General features: G+C 53.8%; 2 protein-coding genes across 2 annotated transcripts; one reads left to right on the plus strand and one right to left on the minus strand.

Annotated features, from left to right (window-relative positions):
• The first annotated feature begins 198 nt into the window (after positions 1-198).
• Positions 199-9,804, plus strand: TGME49_277530 (DNA topoisomerase domain-containing protein). The gene is made up of 7 exons (XM_018781769.1): positions 199-1,880; positions 2,546-3,366; positions 3,856-4,287; positions 4,796-5,368; positions 6,105-6,364; positions 7,148-8,872; positions 9,149-9,804. Exons 1-7 carry the CDS (start codon positions 236-238, stop codon positions 9,351-9,353), a joined length of 5,661 nt encoding a protein of 1,886 aa, XP_018635167.1. The 5' UTR covers positions 199-235; the 3' UTR covers positions 9,354-9,804.
• A 294-nt stretch (positions 9,805-10,098) lies between these two features.
• Positions 10,099-25,733, minus strand: TGME49_277510 (cytoplasmic dynein intermediate chain). The gene is made up of 19 exons (XM_018781768.1): positions 22,902-25,733; positions 22,298-22,479; positions 21,671-21,731; positions 21,003-21,092; positions 19,971-20,109; positions 19,499-19,578; positions 18,758-18,837; positions 18,034-18,253; positions 17,168-17,266; positions 16,791-16,841; positions 16,349-16,456; positions 15,768-15,898; positions 15,120-15,220; positions 14,485-14,537; positions 13,998-14,062; positions 13,378-13,459; positions 13,040-13,180; positions 12,031-12,092; positions 10,099-11,618 (listed from the first exon to the last, which is right to left on the minus strand). Exons 1-19 carry the CDS (start codon positions 23,130-23,132, stop codon positions 11,558-11,560), a joined length of 2,037 nt encoding a protein of 678 aa, XP_018635168.1. The 5' UTR covers positions 23,133-25,733; the 3' UTR covers positions 10,099-11,557.
• Positions 25,734-25,838: the final 105 nt, after the last annotated feature.

Genomic DNA, 25,838 nt, shown 5'->3' on the forward strand with positions numbered 1-25,838 from the left:
ATATGTGGAACGCACAAATCGAGGCGACGAACGCATTCTGCGTCTGTGGTGTAGAAGGGAATCCAAGAAGAGGCCTGCACAGATAGACTGTGATTTGGGGACATCGGTAGGAACGTGTGTGTAGCGAGATTTGTCTAAGCGTCGGAGCTCTCTCGCGTTTCGCTTTGCCGCCTTCTTGCGTCTTTGAGGCTTCCATGACGCGGTGAAGCCGAGGCGAAATGGAGGAGTCCTGGCGATGGAGGAGGACCGAGTCGAGGACGAATCTGGGTGCCGGATAGAGGCAGGGGAGGAGCACTGGCAATCTTGCTCTCATGTCGGTCGAGTGCTCGCTTGGGTTGCCTGGCGTCCACGAAAACGTCGGAGTTCTTGCCTGTTCTTTTTCTGCGTTCTCGCTCTCCTCCCGCCGCTCTTCTTCGCTCCGCTGCATTCTTCTTGTCTGCTTTTCGACGCTGCCGCGCACAGGCCGGTCTGTGGCGCCCACCGCAAAGCGCATGCATCTCTTCTCTCGCCGCGATACGCTTGTTCCTCCTTCCACTTTCTTTCCTCTCGTCCTCCGTCTGTCGACGCAAGTCCTTCTCGTTCGTTTCTCGCCTCTGCCTCGTCAGGAGTTGCCTCCGTCCGTCCCCCCGCTCGATCATCTCTGTTCTCCTTTTTCCCTCGCTCACCCTCTCTCGGTCCTTCTGGTTCTTTTGCGTCTCCTTCGTTTCGCCAGTCGACCTTTCGTACCGAGTCGTCGTCGCCGCTCTCTCCGTCTGTCTCTGCTTCTGCTCCTTCTCTGCCCTCCGCCTTCCTCCTTCTCTCCTGTCTGTCGAGTTCTCCCCGTCTGCGTACCTTCTCCTTGCCTGTCTCTAAGGGCGTCTGTTTCCTCTCGCTTCCTTGGTGGCGTGCTTCTGCGAATCCGCCGTTCGGCGGTCTGCCGCCTCGAACCTCTCGGGGGTTCAAGAGAGCCGCTCGAGAGCCAGTCGATGGCCTCTCTTCTTTCGCTCAAAGGCCGCAAACAGATGGATCAATCGCCTCTTTTTTTGCCTCGAGGACCTCGCCGTCGAGTCGCCGGCCTCGCCCTCCACCCGCCGCTGCTCTGCGGAACCTCGCAGCCGGCCGAGACCGCACTGGCGGCAGCTCGGAGGGGAAGACGCACAAGGGCAAGAACAGACAGAGAGAAAAAGAGATCAGAGAGAGGAGGGGGGAGAACGGGAAGAAGGACAAGGCGAGCGAGGGAGACAGCAAGACGCCGAGTGACGGAGAGAAGAAGGAGCGCAAGAGGCGGCGCAGGCCGAAAACCACGGAAACTCGTGAGGAGCGACTACGCGCTTTGAAGGCGTCCAGCGAGCGTTCAGGCGCAGAGGACAGTGGAGTGACTGAGAACGGCAGATCGCGGATCGCGGGAGCGAACGAGGAGAGAGGGGAGATCGAGGGGCGAAGAACCGTGGGCAGGCGAAACCTGACGAAGGCGAGACGAAATGACGGTGAGGACGAGAGCACCGGCTTCGAGCTCGCATCCCTTCCTCGAGAGCCTGCCCGCGACAAGCAGCGAAGCGGCGCCAAGACGCAGAGCGCATCTGGGAGAAAGACGAGACGCACATCGACCCTCCCATCTCGGAAGCGCGAGAAGGCTCGGCTCTCGACGAAAGGAAATGGAAGGCAAACGAGGACGTGCGCCTCCAGGCGGCAGCTCCCGAAAGACGCCGCGGGCGGACGGCGGAGTGAAGAACTCGCGGAGAGAGGAAGGGAGACTCCGAACGCCCCCGAGAAATTCCACCTGGTGTTGGTGGAGTCGCCGGCGAAGGCGAAGACGATTGAAAAGTTTCTGCGAGACCAACAGGCTCGGTTCCTCGTTCGAGCCACCAGAGGGCATGTTCGGCAACTCCAGCGCAGATCAGGTGAGCGAAACAGCGAGCGGCAGATGGCGTCAGAAAGGCAGGGGAGACACAGAGAGGGACGAAGAGAGAAAGAGAGAGAGAAAGAGAGAGAGAAAGAGAAAGAGAGAGAAAGATAAAGAAAGAGAGAAAGAGAGAGAACGAAAAAGAGAGAGCTAGGAGTTTTGCGGATGCCACACGCTCGCTTGACATTGAAACTCGTCTTTCAGCGTTTCTCTTCGTTCGCTGCTTTTCAGAGTCGCCTTTTTCATTTCTCTCTTGTTCGCACCTTCTTTCTTCAAGGGGGACGAGGGGGGGGGCTTCCCGTTCCGTTGTTGTGCGAATCTTCGTCGCCCTGGCTTCGTCTGGTTCTCTCTTTCCATCCTTGTAGTTGTTCTCTCCGTCCGTTTGGTTCTCCTTCCTGCTCTACCTTTGAGCGTCGACGGCTCTCCTGGTTCTTGCTTTCCCTCGCACTGGCTTTCTGACACCGATTCGCCCCCTTCGTTGTTCCTCACCGCTGCTTCTTCTTCGTTTCCACCGTTTCCACCGTTTCCACTCGGCGTTTCTTTCTGAGCTTTTCCTTCTGAGCTTTTCTTTCTGAGCTTTTCTTTCTGAGCTTTTCTTTCTGAGCTTTTCTTTCTGAGCTTTTCTTTCTGAGCTTTTCTTTCTGAGCTTTTCTTTCTGAGCAGGCGCCGTCCGCGTGCTTGACCGGAAGGTGGCGTTTGCCTGGGCGCCGGTCGGAGACAAGATGCCTGTTTCGCGTTCCTCGTCCTCCGCATCTTCCTCGTCCTCGGCATCTTCCTCGTCCTCGGCATCTTCCTCCTCAGCCTCTCAGGAGAGCTCGGGGACTGCAGCGGAAGAATCTGCTCGGCGCGGGAGAAAGCGCCAGCAGGCGGGATCCGCGGAAACGGCGCTCGACGACGAAAGCTCCTTTCTGGTTCGAACCGTTAACGATGTGCTCTCCGAGGTCGGGTGTATAGACACTCTGTTTCTCTGCACAGACCCCGACCGCGAAGGCGAAGCGATTGCTTGGCACATCGTCGCCTCTCTCAATCAACAGGCCGAGGCGACGGAGCAGCGGAAGGAGTCGCCAAGTTCCCTCACCCACCCGTCTCCCCCCTCATCGGCTGCGACCTCTGTCGCCTCGGGTCCCTGGCCTCTGCTTTCACGGATCAATGCCGTCCGGCGCGTCCGGCTCCAAGAATTGACCCCCGCGGCCGTGCGTCGCGCCCTCCGCGCGGCCGGCGAAGACGCGGAAAAAGTCACAGAGGCGAAGAACAAAGAGCCGACAAACGGCGACGAGGACGAGGACGAGGAGAAGGAGGAGGTGAAGGAGACGAACGGCGAGAAGCTTGAAAGGGAAATCAGGGAGGGAGAGGAGGACGCGGGAGGCGATGAGGACGAGAAAGCGAGAAGGTCGTCGTTGCCTGAACGCGAAACCATCGCTCTGGAAGGCCTGAATCAAAACCTCGTCCGCGCTTATCTCGCGCGACTCGCTATCGATTACCTGGTGAGTCTCCCGGCTGCGGCCAAGTGCCATGTTTGTGTCTTTGGCCTTCGCTCGGAACACTGAACGAAGGAACTTCTACACCGTCGCGTACCACTTGGATCTCAGCCGTTCTTCAGATTGCCTTCCTCGTGTCTCGACGAATACCTTTCTGCCTTCTCAGAACTCGTCTGTCGCTCTTTCCTTTCATCATTGCTGCAACGCGAGTTGCTCGTCTCACCCTTCTCTTCGCCTTCTCTCTCCTCTCTCTTTTCCCCATTGACAGTCGCCTTCTGCGGCTCTGTTGTACATCCACCTTCGCCTTTTTCTCCCGCTGTGTTTTGACTCGACTCTTCTGCACCAGCTGTGTGTCGTGAGTGCCTCCTTTCGCGATCATTTCACTCGCTTTTTCTCAAGCGCTCATCGCGCTCTGCGCGTCAACCTTCACCGTTGCGTATCCACGCTCATCCTGGCGATCCTCTCTTCGCTTCGCATTCCGTTCTCTTCTCTCAGGCAGGCTTTTCGCTTTCGCCGCTGCTGTGGAGGAAGCTCCCCGGAAGCAAGAGCGCGGGCCGCGTCCAGTCGGCGGCACTGAAACTTCTCGCCGATCGGGAGGAGGTCATCGAGGCCTTCAAGCCTCAGGCTCTCTCAACCGTGCACGCAACAGCTCGACTTCGGTGGGCGTCTCCAGAAAGCTTCGAGAACGCCGCAAACGGACGCCCAGAAGAAACAGAAGATGGACGCGAAAGAGCAGACGGCCGCGAGGAAGAAGGAGACGACGGAGGCAGGAGTGCTCGAGATGCAGCCACAGAACCACGACGGGAAGGGAAGGATGGGGAAGCGGATGATGATGGAGAGTTTCCGTGGAGAACGGCGAAGGCAACCACGAGCAAGCACGGGAGATGCGGTCCAATCACAGTGAATCTGAAACTTTCTCTTTACAAGGTAGAAAGCGAGAGGGCGAGCCTCTGACGAAGTGGACGCGACGTGGACAGAGGGGTAAAGCATGAGAAAACCAGTTGGAAAAGACGCCGAACCTCTTCGCAATGATCCATGGCCGTGTGTCGAGGGAGAGACAGGATGTACGAGGCACCACGCAGGGACTGCGAGTCTGCTCGTTTGTCTGCGGCCTCAGTCAACCAGAGTGAACGTCCACCTTGAAGGAGCGCCCGACGCTTCCTCCCTCCCCGCGTTCTCGCGTTCTCAGCCAGGAACTCTGAGTATTTGAAACACAAGAACGACGCAACAGCGCAGGCAAAGTTCATGTCCCTGACGTTCAATTGACTCGCCATATCGCGGGGAGAAAACGAACGCTTCGTGAATGTCTGCAGTGGAGCTTGCAATTTAGAAAACCGACATGTATTTCCATGCATCTCGCAGATGTCCCTTAACTGTCTCTCTCCTCTATCGTTTCCACTCTTTTCTCCTGTGCGCGCTTGTCTTTCCTTCCCAGGGCAAGCCATTCGTAGCTGCGACTCGTCCACCCTCAGCTGTGGCTCCTCTCTCTTCTCCACCTCTCTCTTCTCCACCTCTCTCTTCAACTTCCTGCTCTCCATCTTCCTGCTCTTCGCCTTCTGTCTCCACTCTGGGGGGCAACGCTGCGCCTGTCTCTGAGGCCTCTCAGGCGACTCCCCCGCAGATGTCTGAAGGCGACGAAGAGACGGCAGGAGAGGCGAGAGGACATTCGCAGCGAGGAGTGAGAGGGGAGCTTCTGGATGAGGCTGCGGACCCGACAGAAGGAGCGAGGGAAGGCGAGAACGGTGGAAAGAAAGAATGCGCAAACGAGAATGGCGCTGCCGAGCTGCAGGCGGATCGAGGAAAAGATGCAAACGAACCGGCGCCGGTCGACAGCGCAGACGTCGAATCGGTCTTGGAGAACCTCCGACGCATGCACTTTGATCGCGTTGACCTCGCCGTCTCTTTCTCATCTTTGAAGCCTCCTACCCCGTTCCGGACAGCTACCCTTCAACAGGCTGCTTCTCGCCTTCTTGGTTTTTCTCCAGCGACGACGATGCGCGTTGCCCAGGTGCTGTGTTTCGCTGTCCTCTCTTTGCGAGCGCTCCTGCGCTGCTCTGGCTTCTCTGTAGCCGTCCTAACGTCTCTGCTCTCTTCTTGCTCTCTTCTTGCTCTCTGGATCCTGTTGGCCGTGCGTCGCGCTTCGACATCTGCCGGTTCTGTCCGACATGGTCACTCTGTCTCCCGGCCTTTTGTTCTTTGTCTTGGATTTGCTGTCTTTCTCCGTTGTTGTTTTTCACTCTCTTTCCCCGTCTGCTGAGCAGATCGCTGTCCTTTGTGATTTTACTCTTCTCGCCAGCGTGAGGCGCGGGTGTTCACCCTGTACGGCGTTTTGCTTCCGCTTGTTTTCTCAGCGTTCTTTCTCGCTTTCTCTGTGCGTACGCGCGCGTCTGTGTGTCGTCGTGGAGATGCTCCATCCTGCTGCATTCACCTCATCAATGGTCTTCCTCGATTTCACACGACAGTCACTCTGGTTGTCTCTCCGGGTGTCACTGCTGTGGAGGCTTGCGATTCAGGTTTCCGTCTCAGTCCTCCTATCCAAGATAACTCTGAGTTTACGCGTTTGAGAGAGACATCACATGGAGAGCCTGACACACATGCCTTCACAGCTACCATGCGACGAGTTCAACCGCACGGATCATCATCTTGTTTGTTCTCAATCGTTTCAAAACAACCGAATGCAGGTCGTGACGGGCGACACACAACTTCTTCTTCTTGGTTTGTTCCTTGTCTTGCGTTTTTCCTAGACTCTCTATGAAGGCGTCGAAGGTCTGGGAGGTCTAATCACGTACATGCGCACAGACAGCTCGACTGTCTCTGCCGCGGCTCGTGAGGAGATTCGTCGTTTCGTTGCGTCTTCCTTCTCGCCGTCGATGCTTGCCAACGACGAGGCTTCCTCTGGAGAAGGCGAAGCCGAGAAGCAGCGTAACGTCACGAGAAAGAGAACGAGGGAAGCTTCTCGCTTTGCTCAAGAGGCACACGAGGCCATTCGACCAACGAGCATCGAGTGCGTGTCTCAGCCTGCTTTTCCGGCTGACGTTTCTTCATTTGTGGGGGCGATACACTCTCTCCAGCTTCTTCCTCACTCGTCTCTGTCTCGTTTTTTCGTTCTTGGGGTCTGTCATCCTTTCAACTCAGGCAACTCGCATGCCCAATTGTCGCGCGTTTGCTGACATGTGCAAGAAATATGTTCCCGTTGTTCTTTCCCTGGCTGTTTGTTGCATGTCCTCGCGTTTCTCTCTCGACTTTCGCATTCCTGTTTTTTGTCACGGCTCTCTCTTTCCCCATCTTCTCGTCTTCCTGCATCTGTCTGGACCATCTCGTCGCCTCTTCTCCACCTTCTGCAACTGCCGCCGCATGGGCATGTCGTCCCCGGAAATGCAGGGAGCGTTTCTTCCTCGCCACTCCGCTCTGCGTCTGCGTTCTGCTCCTTGAGCTCGCCGGGCGTCTTCCATTCACTCTGTTCCCTTCCTTCTGCCTGGCGCTGTTTCGGTCTCTCTCCCGTTCTCCCCGGTCTCCGCCACGGAGACCGCGAAAGTCAACGAGGCCTTCAGAGTGTCTGAAGAGTCCGACTGGATGTCCTTTTACAGCGCACAATCGCCAGAGGCCATGGTGGCGTCGACGTTTGTCTTTTTGTGTCAGTCAAACAGAGTGCAGCGGTGGACGTCCTTCCGTCAAAGCCGGTGATTCGTTCGTATGTGGATCCCCCTTATGAATCGACAATGACTCGCTTCTTCTTTGCCAATCGCTCTTCTCGCTGTGTCAACCGCTGCTGTGCTCCCTGCCACAGGCTCCATCCCGAGACCCTCCGCCAGCGCCTGGCCGCCGGCCTGTCTCCTCGCCTGGCCGGCGACCCCACAAAGAACATGGCGGCCGGCTCTGGAGAGCGAGAGGCACACGAAGGAGCGCAATCTGAAGACCTCAAAAAGACGCGAGACATGGCAAAAGGGGCTGGCCTGAACGCTGCACTCGTCGCCGTCTACGATCTCATTTGGAGGCGGACCCTGGCCTCGGAAATGGCTCCCGCCCTCCGTCAGGCGCTGAAAATTTCGCTGGTGGCCTCGGCGGCGCACGGGCACTCTGTGGCGGAGACATCACACGCGAGAGACGAAGACGCGGAGACATCCAGAGGCCAGTTGCGCGGCACCGACCGCGAAATGTCTTCGCCGGACTGCACAGGAGAGAACATCCAGACGGCGCAAGACGAGGACATGAAGGAGGAGGAGAAGGGGAACGGCCTCGCGGCGAGAGGGACGGTGGCGGCCCAGGGAAGCGAAGGCGAGACACACCTTGAGGCGGAGACTCGGCGAACCATCTTCGATGGATTTCTGAGCGTTTATGCGTTCGGCGCCACTGCGCGAGAGCGCATGCAGAATGCAGAATCAGAGGAAGCGCAAGAAGAAGAAACGGAGGCGGAAGACGCAGGCCACAGCGAAACAGCTGAACCGGCATCGTCGCCCGCGGAACTCTTCGCCTTCTTCGACGCCTATCCCCCAGCTGCTGCCGTTGTGAATCGAGGCTTCCAGTTGTCCCGCTCCTCGATTTCCTTCTCTCTCGCCTCTTCCTCTCCACTGTCTTTTTCGCCGTCGTTGGGTTCACATGCCTCCGCATGCACTGGGTCACTGCGACGCACTGCCTCCCCCAGCAGTCCACTCAAGTCTGCTCCGTCTTCTCCTTCTTCCGCTCTGGACTCGTCGCCACCTGCTTCTCCTGCTTCGCTTCTGCCTTCTTCACCCGCGTCTTTTGCCTCTTCGTCGCCTCCGTGTTCACCTCTTACTTCTTCCTTTCCTCCGCATCCGCAGGGTCTCGCCCCGCGTATCTCGGATTTGCGTTTCTATGTTGCGCATCGGTGCACTCGGCCTCCGCCGCGTTTCTCGGAAGCGTCCCTGATCAACACCCTGGAGCGTCTGGGGATCGGTAGGCCTTCGACGTACGCCGCGGTTCTCGCGGCGCTCTGTGACCGGCTGTACGTCTATCCTACGACTCCGAAGAAGAAATCGTCGTCTCCCCTTTCCTTCGCTGCGTCTTCCCCTCCGCCGGCCGCGCCTTCTTCCTCTCGGTCTCCAGCTTCTTCAGACATGCGCATGTCGCCGTCTCTCCGCAGAGGCCGCCTTGCCCCTTCGCCTCGCGGGCGCCTCGTCGCCGCGTTTCTCGACGCCGCCGTTCCTGACTTTGTCAACGCGCGCTTCACTGCCAGTTTGGAGGAATCTCTGGACGCCATCGCCGCGGGCAGAGACGACTGGGTCCGAGTTGTCCATGCATTCTGGAACGACCTCCAAGCCAAAATTGCCGCAGCCGAGAAGCTTCACCCGAAGGCCGTGCGAGACGCCCTCGAGCACTCCTTGGCCGGGATGATCTTCGGAGACAGCATGCCGACACAGGCGTCAGAGGAGACAGATGAAAAGGAGACAGAAGCGACGGCCGGGGAGACGAACGCAGAGACCGGGCGCGGAGCTGAGAAGGCGAGAAGCCGAGCCACGGAGGCGAGCGCGAAACGAGGTACCGACGGTGTGGGGTGCGAATCGAGGGAAACAGAAGGCGCGCGAGGAACAGCCGGAACAGCGCGAAACACGAACAGTACGAAAACTCCGAAATGTAATTCTGATGGCCAAGCAACCGATCAACCTCCCGCGTTCCTCGACAGTAAAACAGAGCTCTCTTTTCTCTCTGATTTTTCGCCTTCCTCTTCGTCTTCCTCTGTTCCTGCTGCCTCTGCCTCCCCTTCGGCGCCTGTTGCTCCTCATTCCTCTGTTTCTTCTTCTTCGGTGGGACCTCTTTCGTCTTTATCGAGGTCGTCGTTTACGCCGCCACTGTGTCCCTCGTGCGGCGAAGGCGTACTGAAGCTGCGGATACACTCGCGAGGCATCTTCGTCGGATGCAGCGCGTACCCCAGGTGTACGTACACCCAGTCCGTGCCGCCTCCGCAGAAGCGAGCAAATGGCGAAGACAGTTCCGCCGTCAATGCTCCTTCCTCTCCCAAGGAGGCTGACGGATGAGCTTTCTCTACTCCTCTGTCTAGGAAGTTCATCGAAGTAGAAAGGGGAACGCCGTCTCATTTGAGAGCTCTGCTGCTGACGCAAAAGTGAAGTGTCTTGTCTTGGTGGAACATCCAAGTGCGAGCAGCGCGAGAAAGCTGAAAAACATGCTCTCCAAAAACGTCTTCAACTGTGAGAGTTGAGGCACACACCTCTCCTTTCTTCACACTGTTGACACCCCGAACGAAAGAGAGTCATCAATCCCTCTTCATATATGTATATATATGTCTCTCTCTCTCTCTCTATATATATATATATATAGATAGATAGATACATGAAATTGTTTATATCTGAATTCCTGAATGGATTGGTAATTGCATGTGGCTTTACTTGTTTGGTTGAGCATGATGCTCGTGTATTCACAGGTTGTCTTGAAACGTTTTCCTGAACAGAAACTGTGAGGACATCTAACCTTTGCCTCGCTGTAAGCCCGTCCCCTCACAGGTATGATATACATAGATATATATATATATATATATGTATATATGGTGTGATAAACACATGCTGCTTGTCGGGATGAAGATCCGTGTGACGACGTCAGTGGACTCCTAGAGGGCTGTAATCTCCTTTGACTAAATCCTCACACTGGCCCTTCTTTGTCCTAAATACAGATATACATATATATATATATATGTTTACTTGAATTTCTGCAAATCTTTTACTTGAATCCACACGGTTCTGGCAACCCTGCCTGCAGGTGTCAATACCGCGCCTAACGTTGTCTGTGAGCCTCAAGGCTGGATATGGTCTGTGTCTGTGAGGGAAGTCGAACAGCTTTCAGCTGGGGATTTCTTCTCTCCGTCTCGGTCCTCTCCTCTCGAGAGTCGGTGAATTCGAGCCAGTGTGTTTCAAAAACGAGACAAGTTTCTGGACAACGCCCCGGGCGTTCTCCGGCAACGACAAGCTCCAGTTTTCCTTTTTCTCTTTTGTCAATGGGCTTGATCTGCACTCCTTCCGAACTAATCTGTTCTTCCCACTGAGCGTCTACGCAGATCTTGCGCAGAGACGCATGCAGTCGAACGCACTTCGCTGCAGATCACGAAAGCTGCGTCGAAGAAATGTGAGTGAGAGAGACGGACGTCTCCAAATGGTCACTCACATCATAGGTACGTGAGCAGGGGCAGGTAGCCACCGCTGGTAAACCTAAACACACACTCTGGCTACGGAGCTGCGCATGCATAGGTGCCAGTGAGCAAAGGAATAACGGCCAAGGCTGCAACAGGCCGGTCCCTCTCAAGCAGGCAGAGAGGACGACGCATGCGCGCGAGAGAGCGCAGGTTTCCACGGACTATCAAAGTCAGTGAACCGTGGTAGCGAACCGAGGCGAGCTCGAGTTGCGAAGGCGCATGCACCCCCGACGGCTTGAAAAGAACGGAGAAAAAACAGGGAAACGGCGTCGACAAAAAAGAATGAAAGGAACGCGCAACTCATCTGAACCTGCGTCCACCACCACACAGACGGCGAAACAACGACGCGAAAAGCAGGACAAAGCTGAGAAACAAAGGGTGAAAAAGTGAAAATCTATAATTGTATAAAGTTTTATGTTTGCACACCAAGGCAGGCGTCTGTCGACAGCTGTGTCCCTAGACCGAGAAATCTTCTCTCTCTGGCCTTTCCATCGTCTGGGGTGGAGTGGAGAGACTCTTTTCTTTCCTGTGCGCATCTCTTCTCTACTTCGCGGCCCTTTCACTTCTGCGACTCTGAAAAAAGAATCACGCTTGAAGCCGCGCCCCAGGGAAGGCGAGAACCCAGCAGAGAGACGAGCAACCGTGAAACGAAACTACCAAGAAGAGATGGAAAAGAAAAGACAAAAAGCCGAAGAAGACAAGACGCGCGAAGAGTCGAAACAGACGGAGGCGAGACGCTTGCAGGGACGACGGAGAAGCGGATTGGTGTGCACGTGGAAGAAAAAGGGGAGACAGCAAGCAGAGAGCATATCGAAAACAAGCATATATATATATATATATATATAGATATAGATATAGATATAGATATATAGATTTATCCGTAGCTATATTCATATAAACATGTATGCATGAATTTACAAGTTACGCCTTGAAAGAATTGCCGAGGGGAGAGAAGGGAGGCCGAGCAAGGGGAGGGAAACGCGAGGGCGACCAGGAAGGTGAAAGTATGTGAACAGGAAATGAAAAAAGAATTACGAACTACTCGGTGAACTCCATCGAGATGTCGTTCGCAATGTCCACGTTAGAGGGCGCGTTGTCTCTGCAAAGAGAAAGGAGTTGGGAGTCGAAAATGTCACATCAACGGCGAGAAGACACAGGGGAAGGGCAGAAGAAAGGCACTGGACATCGGCGACAGACGGAACGAGAGCAGCGGCAGCAGAGAAGCGTGAGTTCAAGTGGAGAACTCCAGACGGCAGGCAAGAACGAAGACACGATAGGGCAAGAAGACGAAGACAAGTCGACACGACAGACAGCAGAAAGGTCTGTGCCAGCAGACGAGAGCGGCGGGAGAAAAACGAAGCAGGAGAACAAGGCGAAGGCGAAGAAGAGGGTGGAGAGAGAGGAAACCAAGAGAGGGAAGGGAGAAACGCGAGATGAAATCAATGGAAGATAGACGCGTTTCTTTCTTCGAAAGGAGAGACTCTTCTCTCAACACACACATAGACACGTACGGTTTCGCCTCTTCGATTTGTCTCTCGAAATTTGCAGCTTCGTCTCCTCGCAGCTGAAGCAGCTGCAAGCATGGAAAGAAGACGAGGGAAAGGCGGCGCATCATCCGCATGTCAACTCTGCGTGAAGAACCACGAACCGCACTTGATTGCCGCAGCAGCGTCGAAACCTCGGCTGATTCTAGAAGCAAGAGAAATCGTGAAGACGGAGACAGGGCGCGAGGGAGAAAGAAAACGAAAGAGAAGTCTGGGAAGCAGAACGCGCAGACGCAAAGTCACGAAGCGAGAGAAAGGAAATCGGCAAAAAGCAAGAGCAGAAGAACAGGAAAGACGGCTTCCTAGAGCGACAGGGAAGCAGAGAGCAAGCGCGGCCAAGCAAAGAAATCGGACGCGGTAAACAGACGACGAGAAACGAGAAGAGAAGTCTTTGCTGCGGCCGCAAAAGCAGCCGGGCGGGTCGATGCGGAGAAGAAAGAAGAACCGCGCCGCACAGCAGCCCACACGTGGAAGAGGCGAGAGGAAAAATCAGACATGCGGGGAGGAAGAAAGGAGACAGAGAAATCTGGAGAAAGAGAAGAGAGAGCATGCGTAACAACGGACGCAGGGGACAAGCAGGCAGACACGGTAGAGACAGAAGAGCTTGTTGAAAAGGCGAACGACCAGAGACAAAGAGCGAGCGAAGGCGAAAGGAGTCGGAGACAAGACACACACGCAGAAAGCGAGGAAAGACTTTTTTGAGGAAGCCAAAGAGGACGGACGAAGACGAGAGACACCAGCGAAGAGGAGAAAACGAGTTGGCGAGATAGATCGCGTGAAAGCTCTTTTGATTTCCATGAACGGAGTTACACATTAGATTATCTTGAAGAGGGAACAGCGAGAGTGAGAGAGGCAGACAAAATGAGGACGGCGAGGACCACCGGACCCCGACAGACCTCAGGAGAAACAGAGGGAAAGCGAAAGCAACGAGAGAGAACAGAGAAAAAAACCGGGGAGCAGAAAGAGAAAGACGGACCTCGCTGGCAAGCGCCCACACTTCGACGTTGCCCTTCGCATCTCCAGTGACCATCCGGCGTCCGTCACTGCTCCAAACGACTTTGTTCTTCGCGACCGGCGGCATCCCGTGCTCTGTTCCGCCGACGCGAATGGCGGGAGTCTGAGGAGAACAGGGAAGAGCAGAGGCGCGCGTGGACACCGAGAAACCTCAGGGGAAAGCGCAGCTGACGTTTAGCCACCCGACAGGAACAGTGAGAGAGAAAGCGGCAGGCGGAAAGAAGAGGACAAGAGAGACAGGGAGGGAAGAAGAGAGCAAAGATCAAGAAGAAGAGAGAGGGGAACACGAAGACGAGTTACCTCCCAGTCGTTCGCGAGGTTCCAGAGGTCGATGTGACCTTCGCCGTCGACGCAGGAGAAGAGGGCCGGATTTGTCGGGTGCCTAGGAAAGAAGAGAAACGCATTTACATCATGTACCTCTTGCGTTATTTCGGTCTCTTTTGCCGACCCACACAGTCCGCAGAAACAACGAAGGGCGGCGACCTCTGCAGAATTGTCTCTGTCGCTGCTTCCCCTTCTTCCTCACCTTTGCCCCTCTCCTCAGATTTCCTCCCTTCGCATGTCACTCGACACACTGGAAAGAAAGGAGAGGCGATCACGAAAAAAACAAGAAGGGAGAAGAACAGCAGAGGAAGTACTGAAACGACGATGACGACAGAAAAGAGAAGCAGCGGCTGAAAAGAAAACGGACGAGGAACGGAGATCTCCAGATTTCCTGGAGGCCTGCCTGAAGTTCTTCTTCTCAGCCTCGTATTCCTTTCACTCGCTGCCTGGAGGCGAGTAGAGAGACGAGCCACGAAGACACTCCACGGAACGAGAGAACAGAAAAAAAACGACTTGAACAAGGTCGAGAACGAGCGAAACGAGAGGAACCGCGAGAGGAAAAGAAGAGGGGAAACATAGGAACGCCAGCGGCATACCAGGCTGCGTCGTAGATGTACACCTCGAAGTCGTCGAAGGTTTTTAGAGGCTGCGCAAAGGACCGCTGAAGGGACATCAGAAAAGAAGGACGCATCCGCGGACATGCTCCACGCGGTAAACCAGTCGCGACCGGTTCACACACAGAGACGTCAGCGCCTGTCTAGGCAGAGAATCTGGGCAAATCTGTCGCCAGAGACAGCGCACAAGAGTCAGGGCGAGAGAGCTACAGACAGATATAAAGAGAGACGTCGAGAGATGCAGATACCCGACGGGAACATGCACAAACAATAAACAGATAAATGGTAGACAGGTCAGCATCCGTATATTCATATATATATATATATAAATATATAAAAAAATATATATGCATATGCAGATAAATATGAAGATAAATATATGTATGCATTTGTTTCCCGGAAGCCACGAACGCGACAAGAGCAGGAACGCGCGTTTCGACAAATCCAAAGTCAACTTTTTCCGTCTTACTTTTGCGCTCCACAGCTTGACAGTCCAGTCGACAGAAGTGGAGAGAAGAAGGTCTGGGAAACCGCAGAAGGGCACAAACGCGAATATCGAAAGAGCAGAAGCCTCCTTCTCAGTCTACAAATGGCATTTACAAATGCATAAGCTTTTACCCAGTTGATGCACGAATACTCTTCAAGTAAATAAGCAAATGCAACTATATAAGCACTTAGTGTTACTCGTGAAGGCACATGCATGCCTGTGTTTCACGAGGGCGAGTCCCTGCATGCCCACTGCCTCACTACCGGTCTAGAGAAATCGTAGACGCCTTCCGCATCGCCGTGCAGCTCGTGTACATGAGACGGATCGACAAGAGAAAATGCTGTTAAAGCCAACATGTACTTATCGTTGGGCGTCTAAACTTAGTCACGTCCCCCCACATTCATATATATATATATATATATATATATATAAGGATGAATGCCCGACTATCTGGGTATGCCAGTTTATACATTCGTATGCATGCATATATATATATATATATATATATATATATGCGTCGATATGTCAGAATAAGAATGAATGTTTGTATGTTTATGTATCATTTTTACGTCAGGACATAGGATAGAATCGGAGAAGGAAAGTGACGAGAGGCTTGCCTGTGTAATCTCTCTGTCCCGGCTCTGCAGCAGCGGGATGGAAGTGGAGAGACGTAAGCGCTCCGTTGTGGCTGTCGTACGCGTCGGTGACTCCAGGCTTGCTGAGAAGAGAAACAGATTTTATCTTGACCAGATCGCATCTAGTAAATTGTTTTCGCCACTGCTGTCGAAGCAAAGAACAACTGAGAGTCGCACGAGCCGGCAGACGCAGAGAGCGAAGAAACGACGAGGGCGACGGGGAACGAACGGGTGACGGAAGACAAGACGAGAATGAGATGAAGGGGCGCAAGAAGAGAGACAGACGCAGACGCCAGAAGACAAAGAACAGGGAGGGCAGGGATGCGCGAAGAAGAGAAAAGGAAGGAAGAAGAGACAGAGCGAGAGCAAAAAAAGACGAAGCATAACGAGGAGAAGAAAGCGAAGGAAGAGAAGGAAGAGAAGAAGCGAAACAAAGGAAGACACAGACGCCAGAGAAGAAGAAAGGCAAAAGGAGGACAAGGAGTGAAAAAAGAAACCGGAGAACGAAATGAAGAGAAAGAAGGAGGGAAACGAATACAGTGACAGAAAAGGCACAAGAATGGAGAGAAGAAAAAACCAAGTGTCTCTTCAAGATTCCAGAGAAAAAGGGAAAGATGCCGAGCGACGGACTTTCCATGGATGTTCGCCTTCAGCATGGCGCCGTCTTCAGTCCCGAGGACGAGAGAGTTCACTTCGTTCTCGGCAAACGCGATGCATTCGACACACACTTCCTTGTTCCCTCGTTTCATATCCAGCGTTTCCTGAAAAAATTAAAAATGGATCAACAGGCGAGTAGAGAGCGAAGATGGCAGAAGACGCCACAAAAAAGCGTCACTCTTCTTCGAGCAACGGGTCACTTTCTCTTCTTCGTTCTCCTTGAGCTTCTGTTTTCTCTTCTCCTTTGCCGCTTTTCTTTCTTCTTCTGCCGCTCCGGTTGCTTCACCTCAGCCTCCGATCTCTGTATCCTCTTCTTCCTTCCTTCTTCTCTCCCCTTGTCTTCCTCGTCTTCTTCCAGCCTCTCTCTTTCTCCACAGAGTCTTCCCCCTCCTCCCCCTTCCCGGTTTGCGTCCTCTGTCGTTCTTCTGTTCTCCTTCCTCTTCTGTCCGTCGCACTCGGCTTGGGGCTCGTCGGTTTCTTCATCTCTTCTTCCCTTTTCTTTCTGTTTCTCTTTCCTTTCTTCTTCCTGCGTGACGTCGCTTCTTCAGACTCACCGTTGGAGCGCCGAGCATATGGAGCGACCAGACGCAGAGGCGGCCGTCGGTGTCGACGGAGACGAGGTTGTGCGCATTCTTCGTCCCCACGAGTTCGATCGAGTACACCTGAGAGACGCGAGGAAGCGCCGAAACGCAAATGCCAAGGGATCCGCTATTCGCGAAAAGCCACAAATGCACTCGCGACAGCTGCGGGGGCGAGCGAACGGACACCGGTGCGGCAGACGCAGAGACGCGCATTCCGTGACATGCATGAATTCACCAGGGATAAATAAAAAAAACGTCACAAAAACGTCGCCAAAACGAGCACACACGAACACACAGCGAGCTGCCCGAAGACTGCATGCTGGTCAGTGAAACGAGACACCCAGTCGACAACCTGAGTCCGGTGCATGCGCCTCTCGCGTACAGACGCCCTCCCTCTGGGTTCCAGGAGACTTACGGGATGCGCATGACCGAGACTGCTCAGAGGCGTCCGCAGCACAGGCTTGGACTGAAAAGAAAACGAGCGAGAAAACGAGCGAGAAAACGCGGCATCTTGGAGCGACGCGTGAAGCCGAAGAGCGCAGAGAAAGGGGAGACGGAAAAGAAGAACCGAAACGAAAGGATACGCGAACCTGCGAGAAGAGGGAATGTGAGAACGAGAAAAAGAGCAGGGGCGCACAAGCGGAACACACAGGACGGGGACAAGACAGGCTGAAGAAGCAGGCACAAGAAGTCCAAAGGAGCATCGGCAAAGACAGGAAAAGACGCGACAACTGAAGAGAGGCTTCTTGACCTCGACTTGACTCAATTCGAACTCTGGAAACGCTCTCCTACTTGTGCGCGAGTATCCCACACGACGATGCTGCCCGCGTAAGTGCCTCCAATGATCACGGACGGCTGGAAGCAGTCGAAGATCGCACAGCAAACGTGAGACTGAACAAACAGAGCAGAGAAAGAAAAAGGCAAGAGAAGACTGAAAAAATTCCGAAAAAAAAACTCAGAAGAAACGAAGCACAGCTCGAGGTCAAGCGCAGCACGTGAGAACCAGGACGCATCCTAAAGGAGAAAGAGCAGCAAAGGTTTCTCTTCAGTGTCAAGACGCAAACGTCTGAATGGCCCTGCACCTTGGACTTGCCAAGGACGGCTTAACAGTTCTCAACAACAAATATCCCTAGCCTCTTTACATTTCTCCACAGACACAGTTCGACGCATGTGTGAGCAAACAGTCCTCCGTGTATACATGGCAGTGTACGGAGAGATATCCTCATCGACATCTACAGACTTGTGAAACTATAAACAAATAGATGCATTCATGTGGCCATCTCCTTGCCTACAAATATATATACATATATATATATATATATATACATATATATATACATTCTGATTGATAGATAGATAGATATAGGCAGAAACAAGAGATATATATAGATATAGATAGAGTAGCACATAGATCAGTAGATAGATCAGTAGATAGATTGACAGACACTACAGGACTCCCCTCTGAGTCTAGATTTGTACATATATATATATATATATATATATATATATATGTGTATGAGTCGCAAGCCGAGTAGAGACCAGGTATCGATATACAAGTATGCAGAGAGAGGACGGCTGGGAAATACAGCAGGAGGTAGATGGCCCAGAGTGCCTCCTCGAGTCTCGAGATCGAAACCACGTCCACGTGAGCGTTGTACCTGGCAGGTGAAAGTGTACTCGGGTCTCTCGCGCATCGCAAGACTCCACAGAAGGACGCATCCCTGGGCTTGGTCGACCTCAGCGCCGAACTCAGCGGCCCCGTAGGAAGTCAGGAAAACGTCTGGGAAGTGTGGCGAACTGCGTACGTCGAGGACAGGGCGATCTGCTGTCAGTCTCGGCACTGCGTACGCAGCAACGCGCTGCAGCTTCTCCCCGAGTCTGTCGAAAAAGAGAACGATCCAAGATCAGAACGAACTGGAAAGGAGGAAGGAACCAGAAGCGAAACCGCGAACGCAGAAGTCAGTGTATACGGACAGCGCGAGAGAAAGCGACACCCGGCAAGCAACCACACAGACCGCGACGGGGGAGATACGCGACGAGTTCAGGGAAGTCTGTAGCGACATGGCGGATCTGTAGCGACATGGCGGAGACAGCAGAGGCAACCGCGCGTTCGAAGAAGAAGCAAGCGGAGAGACAAAGAAAGAGGGAACGTTTATTCGGGGGAAAGACAGAGCCACAGAGGACATTTGAAAATGCGAGGGAAATGAAACATGGGGAAGGTGACGCGTGGAGAGAAGAGTCGACACACAGGTGAAGCCGCTGATCGCCGAACACGGAGAGAGAGGAACCAAGAGAATTAGACTGAAAAACAAAATGTGGAACATCGTCAGAGGAACGAGGAGATGCTTGCATTCAAAAAAGACGAGAGAAAGAGAGACCTACGCATCTGTGTTGGTCTGCGCGCCAGAGTAGTCGACAAACGGATTGCCTTGAAGCTCTTCCTGCCCAAGCAGTCTCTCCACCTGAAAAGAAAGAAAACTCCGGGCAATGCGAGGTCGCATCCAGAGACGAGAGCGACGCGAGCGAAGTGCGGACGAAGTGAAGAGACGGCTCACGGTCGATTCGCGTCTCACACAGAAACCGAGTTCTCTGCCGCGACGTCGCTCTGATGACGAATGAAGGTGCTCTTCCTGCCTCAGCCACGAAAGCAAAGGGTCAACAGAAGAGGAGAACGGAGACGAGGAAAAAGAGAGACGCAGACGGGAGAGGGAAGAGAAGGAGAGAGGAGAGAAAAGACAGAGAGAAGGACTACGTCGAGGAGGAAATAGAAAAGAAGACGAGAGCAAAAAACGAACTGAAGGAAGAGCGGGAGCAACACGAGGAGAAAGAAGCGTAGAAGAAAGCGACAAGCGAGTCGCGCGGAGAACGCAGAAGGCATGTCGACGACCGAAGAGTAAACGGTCCTGGTGGCGGAGACAGAGCGTCGATGCGGGACATCCAAAACACCGCGAAACTGACGAGACAAAAACGACTGAGGAAGGCAGACGGAAGACAAGACAGATCGAGGAGAAAAAGCAGAAAGAGACGCGAAAACGCGCGGACGTAGGAGCGAAAGGGGAGCTCGAAAAGGTCGGAGGCCGCAGAAACGGAGGGAAGCCGATCGGCGCTCGTTTCCGCGCTTACAACTTTCGTTGTTCGCTCGAAAAACTTTTCGAATTCTGGGCTCTGCATGATGCGTTTCCTCTCCTCCTCGGACACGGTCTCTGCCGTCAGGATAAAGACATTGGAAAGGGCAATCGGAAAAAAACTAAATTCCAGAAGCTCCCTCTTTTCACCATCGACGAGGAAACGAGGACGTCTGTTCACAGTGTATAATGGTGTCGGCTGCACACCCGCAGATGTCCTTCCCTTCTCTTACGCCTGCCTGGGGATGTGCATGCTTACGATGCCCTCTTCCCCTCGCGGCTTCTCTCGCAAACTTCTTCCTTGTCCTCATTTCCGAGATTCTTCAAAATATCTACAGACTTCGACACTGCAGACGCACAACGGAAACTAGCTCAGCAGGTTCCCCGGGATATGAATGTCTCTCTCTGTGAAGCTAAAAAGCCTGGGTTTCGCCTGTTTCTTCACCGTCACCCTTCTGTTCAACACATACTTGGGAGAGGCTTCGCTTCCTCCACCGTTTGAGGCTCCGTTTGAGGCTCCGCCTCAGTTGAAGCTGCGGCAGTTGCAGTACCCTTCTTTCCTTGTTCTGCTGTGGCAACACCGTCCGCGGTGGCTTTCGTCTCTCCCGGCTGTGAAGCGGAACATCGGAAACTCAAATTTCACTTTTTCTACGTGGACGAAAAGCGACTTTCTAGAACAAGTCGCACGCGCGTTCGAACGAGTGGACCGTTCCGCTTAGCTCGGCCGCTGTGACGCTGAAAACCTTCGAAAAAGTCGGCGGCGGCAAGTTCCGACAAGCGCGTGGAGTGTGGTGACGTGGGCACCGTTTTGAAGATATCAGAGGAAAATGCAGAGAAAGGCCGCAAGTGAAGAAGCTCCACCCGGAACCCCCGACGCAACACAGCGAGTCTCCTCCGCTCCCGCGCTCCGCGAGCCAAGTGACGCTTCAGTGAACGCCGTCACACAGATCTCGACACAACGGCAGTGCCAGTGCACAAAAACGAGAAATGCACAGCGGACTCCCGAACGAAACAGCGTTTCCCCGCCAAGCAACGCCACCATTCCTCCGCTAGAAAAAAATGCGTACGAACAACCGCTTCTTCGTCCACCTTAGGAAGGAACGAGTCCGAAACAAACCTCCAGATGAGAGCGCACCATTCGAATACACCGAAATCTAAGCATACATATACATATATATATATATATATGCATGTACGGAAATATCGACATGCATGTGTGAAAAAGAACAGCTATCGATATACGTACACATTTATCCACTTGTAGAAACACGTGTATGAATATGTACGGAAACATACATATGTAGATAGATAGATAGATAGATAGATATACAAGTGGAGGAACAGATATATCTAAACACATATTCCGATATATAGAGAGATACGGAGATGGTATGATGATCGTATGGTTGCGCCTGTATTTGGTTTCGCGTGGCACTGCATGCGATGATGTTGCTGCTAACGGCGGAGAAGCGCTTTCTCGCCCCCGGCCTCACATGACTCACCGCGTCGCTTGCAGCTGCCACAGGCGGTTCCTCCTTTTCTTCTTCGACGACAATGTCGGCTTGGACAGATTTGTCAAAGGACTCGACAGTCTGCAAAAGAGAGCAAAACGGAACGTGTAGATTCTGTTCTCGGTCTGTCTCGGTCTCTCTGTTGCCGCAGTTTAGGGTGTAGGGAAGCGAAAAAGAAAGCGAGAGGAACGGCAGAGGCGGCGGACAGAAGGGCGGTGAGGAGCCTCCCAGACAGAGAGAGATAAGCTCTGGTAAAAGTGTAGGAAAGGCGAACGGCGAGGGTAACGGAGACGACGCCACGCCAAACAGGAACAGAAAGAAAGGTGAAGAAAGCCTCAGACAAGCAAGACGACCCAGACGTGCAACGGAAGACGGAACAATAAAGAAGATGAAGACGAACAAGCAGCAAGAACAGGTGAACCTCTCAAACTGGTGTTCTGGTGGTAGCCTGCCATCTCGCTGTGAGCGAAAGACGACGGTCTACTGCGGCAGTGTGACGTTTGTTGGATGTGGAAAAGGAGACAAGCGAAAGCCAACGCGGAGCATTGAACGTCCATGCGAACGGCGAAGCGACGTGTCGGAAGAATTCCTGTCTAAACCCTAAGTCCGAAATCAAATGTAAAAACGAAATCATACTGACAGTCGTCGCTCTCGCCCACCTTAGCCTTGATGGTGGGATCCACATTCTGGGGGCGCTGAACCTTGAAGGCAACGCTCCCGCTGAAACCAAACACAAAGAAACCTCAAACACCCGACAGTCCACAAATCTAAGGGGCCACGTGTATGTGCAACGCTGCAGGGGTGCACTTGAAGTGTACGTACACCACTGCTTGTGGATGCTTCAGGTGTATGTACACCACCGCTTGTGGATGCTTCAGGTGTATGTACACCACTCTGTCTGTATACATGAGGTGTATGTACACCACTCGAGCTGTATACATGAGGTGTATGTACACCACTCGAGCTGTATACATGAGGTGTTTGTACACCACTCGATCTGTATACAAGAGGTGTATGTACACCACTCGAGCTGTATACATGAGGTGTTTGTACACCACTCTAGCTGTATACATGAGGTGTATGTACGCCACTGTAGCTGTATACATGAGGTGTATGTACACCACTGTCTGTGTGTGCATGTCTGTCGCTTGGGGAGCTGCGTGCCTGTGCACTTGGTTCTGCCTCCTCCACGTATCGCAGCGAGTCCAACTGAGAACAAAGGACCTTCTATGTGACATAACTCAGTAGAGCGATGCAGTTTACCTAAAGCCGAAAAGCGGCCCTACCTGTCTCGCTCTCCTCTGTTTCGAGTAGTCGACCGATGTTTCTTGCCGACGAGAGGTGCAACCGCGCATGCAGTTCCGGCGGGTGTGCCCGCGGCGTCGGCCTTGTCGCCTGGCGCCCCGGTCGCTGGCTTGGGCAGATTCTGCAAGCTGTTCATCACTTCGTTCATCAGCGAGGAGACATTCTGACACGCAAAAACGCAAGCTGAAACCGCGCGTGCAGCAAACTGAAGCCGCAGCCAGACACTCCGAGAGGGGTGCACTTAGAAGACAGGTTGGAGGGCGGCGGAAAATGAGGCGAAGAAGGTGAAGCGGAGTTCCCCGTAAACAAGCGTAGAACGACAATCACCTGGGATACGCCTACGCTTCTACACACCTATGCATGCACATATACATATATATATATATATATATCCATGTAGATATAAACGTCTAAATGAACACGTTGAGATATCTCTGTGTATAATGCCTTGCATCTACTTCATACATTCACACATATGCATATATACACACATATACATACATATATATATATATATATACTTGCGCGATAGAGACGTGTGGCCAATGTGGCCTGAAGATCAGATCGTGTTGCATGAAGGAGTACCTTTCCGACTTCTCCTGCGATCGCGGCGGAGCCTTGGAAGTCGCCGGAGAGGCCGAGCGCTGCATTCTGTTCGTTCTGCAGCTGCCGTAGTTTCTGTCTCCGCGCCTCGAGCTCGCGTTGACGGTCTGCAAGCCGCTGCCGAAGAATTTCTCTCTGCTGTTCCTGTAGGAGCTCGTGCTCCCCAGCTGCAGGCAACGCCCCGCTGGCTTCTGCGCTCGACATTGAGGCCATGTGGACACGAAGGAGGGGAGAAAACGGCGAATGGCGAGCAAAAGGGAAAGGAGACGAGGACGAGAGAAACGGACGAGGAGGACGCAGAGGGAGGGAAGAGACTACTACGCATGGAGAGGCTGAAGGCTCTGAAGAGTGCAGGAGAGTAAAAAACGAAGTCGAGTCGGCGAACAGACAAGATGGGGAGAGAGAGAAGCTGAGGGAGAGAGGATCCAACGCATTGCAAGGAGGCGAGAGGCTGGACTGCTGGGGCAAGATGCAAACGCGGAAGAGATCCACACGACGGATGAGAAGACAAAGGAGGGCAGAGGAAACAAGGAAAGAACGAGACAAGGAGAGGAAAACGACGAATGCGAGAGAGAACAGAGACGAGACAGAGAGCAGCGTCGTGCCAGCGAGCGGGTCCGCGGCCCGGCTCAGAGAAACTCTCGAATCGAACGAACGAGACTGCACCTCCACGCGAGGAGGCGATCCTCGCGGACTGCGAGGGGGGGAGACGCCTCGACAGGAGGCAGAAAAGAGAGACGATAGTCCGGAATAACGAAAGTGATGCAAGCAGCCGACAGCTGACAAGGAGGAGAAAGCAGGCCAGAGAGCAAAAAGACGACGGCCGCACACAGGAGAAGAGCGGGGCGATGCAGTTAAAGGTTCCTTCGAAGAACGGACAAAAGAAGAAGAAACGTTGCTTTCCAGGCAACCAATGTCGTGCTGCCGAAGCGGCGAATGCGAAGAGGCCTGCACCTCAATGAGGTGTGCGTACACCCGATATCTCAGCGAGATGCGACACCAACTGTCGGCGTTCCCTGCCGGCTGTAAAGTTGCATCTGAGGAGGAACTCGGAAGCTCGCGGACACCGGGAGAAGAATCCAATTCATGGAAAATAACTTCTGGGCTGCAAACGTCCACCCTGGACGGGGAAAGGGGAACGGCGAGCCGCGGCGAATTGCCGCTCTTTCGGCCAGCCGACGAACAATCACCCCGAATGGCCAGGGAGAAGTGTAACTCACGCAAAAATCCTTTATCTGCGTGCTCCCGACAAACGCAAAGAGGCAATCTGTTTCTCGGGGTTACTGGTTTCGTTTTTCATTAAAACAGTCCCAAACGCCGCGGTGGCTGAGGTGTCAATACTCCCCAGCCTTTTTCTTTCTCGTGCGAAGCCGGGGGTCCGGCCGAGAGCTCCTCCTGAGGCAGAAGCGGAGAAAAGGACGCAACGCCTTGTTTGTGTCGTCGGCTGCCTCCAACGGGTTCTGTTTGTTCTGTTGTTTTGGTTATTGAAAAAAAAGAAAAATCTCCTCGCGGCCCTCTTCGCTAGAGAGGGTGTTTCAGTGACCCAACTGTCCATGCGCTGTCCGGGCCGAGAAAGAGAGCAGGTTTCGCGTGAACTTCTCCCGCGAACAGGACGGGCAAGACATCGGAAAGTGCGAGCCCAGTCGTTCCTTTCTTTTGGAAAGTCGGCTCTAGTTAGACTTCACACATTTTTCCTGAGAACGGCAGCTGCACTGTCCAGGCACATGCTGCAGGGAGCGCGAGAGCGGTCCTGTCTCACGCTCTCGCTTTCCGAGGTTTGCAGTTTCCTTCTGCGGCTGTCGAAAGAAGGCGAAGCGTGTGGCAAAGAGACGATCGAGCCGCGGGAGAGACCGACGCATGAATTGAAAAAATTTGCTGCGTTTCTCTGCGCGCGCGAAAAGCCGGGAAGCAAGCCACGACGCAGAAGAGAGGGAGCGCACAGCTCAGTGGGAGGCGACACCGAGGAGGAGAGCCTCTGCGGTCGGCCGATGTGCAGCTGAGTCTCGTCCGTCACACCCTCCCCTCGTCAGGAAATTCTGAGCATCTGCCTGTGTGCCGCGAAGGACTCAAAAAGACTCAACGCGTTCGTCGATTTGCTTTGTGCAGCGATTTCGCTTCTCCTTCGTTCCTGAGCCTGTTTTCTCGACCGGTCTGTACACACCGCTGCCCCCGGTCTCGCGTTTTTCCAGACCTCGAGGCGCCCTGACGCTTCTTCCTTTTGCCTGCCCGTTCTGCGGCAAAGAGGAGAGAGCTGAAAACGCGAACTGCCGTTTTTTGTGTAGGCAGGCCTTCCTGCATCTGAGCGTCTGTCGCCGAGGCGAGAGAGACTCAGGCGTCCGCAGAAGCCTGCAGACTCTCGCCCCCCGAGGCCGCGCCTCCCTTCTTCTGTCCTCCCGCTCCTGAGTGCACCGCTGCTACCGCTAAAAAGTTCGTCTGTGTAAAATGCGAGTGTGTCTGTGTGAGGCTTTGTGTCGCAACAGAACGCGTGGAGTCGAGGAAGGCAGCGACGAGAGAGGAGGACAAGAGAGGGAGGAGGACAAGAGAGAGAGCGAGGTCTGAGGGAGCATGGTGTGAGTGTGTTGTCAAGGCAAGAGAGCGAAGAGCTGTCTACATACATTTGTGCGGTTTCGTTCCGCGAACTGAAAGAGAGGGGTGAGACAGAGAGAGCTCGCGTTCGAGGTACCGCTTTCCTCCAGTTTGCCGTTGTTTCCTCGCGGAGAGAAAGCACCCCAGCAAAACGCTTTCACCCGACTGTGCAAGCCGTTTTTGGATTTCTCTGCCGACACTGTGTTCGACTCTCGTCGCCGTTCTTCTTTTGAGGACGAGAGCGCCGCCCAGTCGCCTTCGTTTTTCGCTGCCCTGCGCGCGGGTGCGTGCGAGGCGAAGAAAAGCGCGCCGCCGTACATTTTTCCTACACAC

Source organism: Toxoplasma gondii, chromosome XII, assembly GCF_000006565.2.
Source record: "Toxoplasma gondii ME49 chromosome XII, whole genome shotgun sequence".
Taxonomy (NCBI): Eukaryota; Apicomplexa; class Conoidasida; order Eucoccidiorida; family Sarcocystidae; genus Toxoplasma; species Toxoplasma gondii.

Excerpts from the sequence above, each read along its gene's own strand:
- TGME49_277530 (XM_018781769.1), top strand. The coding sequence starts at position 236 with ATGGAGGAGGACCGAGTCGAGGACGAATCTGGGTGCCGGATAGAGGCA. Across the intron at positions 4,288-4,795 it reads TGAAACTTTCTCTTTACAAG|GGCAAGCCATTCGTAGCTGC; the intron begins GTAGAAAGCGAG and ends TTTCCTTCCCAG. Across the intron at positions 8,873-9,148 it reads CGAGGTACCGACGGTGTGGG|GTCGTCGTTTACGCCGCCAC; the intron begins GTGCGAATCGAG and ends GTCTTTATCGAG.
- TGME49_277510 (XM_018781768.1), bottom strand. The coding sequence starts at position 23,132 with ATGGCCTCAATGTCGAGCGCAGAAGCCAGCGGGGCGTTGCCTGCAGCT. Across the intron at positions 15,899-16,348 it reads ATATGCTCGGCGCTCCAACG|GAAACGCTGGATATGAAACG; the intron begins GTGAGTCTGAAG and ends TAATTTTTTCAG. Across the intron at positions 13,460-13,997 it reads TACATCTACGACGCAGCCTG|GCACCCGACAAATCCGGCCC; the intron begins GTATGCCGCTGG and ends CTTCTTTCCTAG.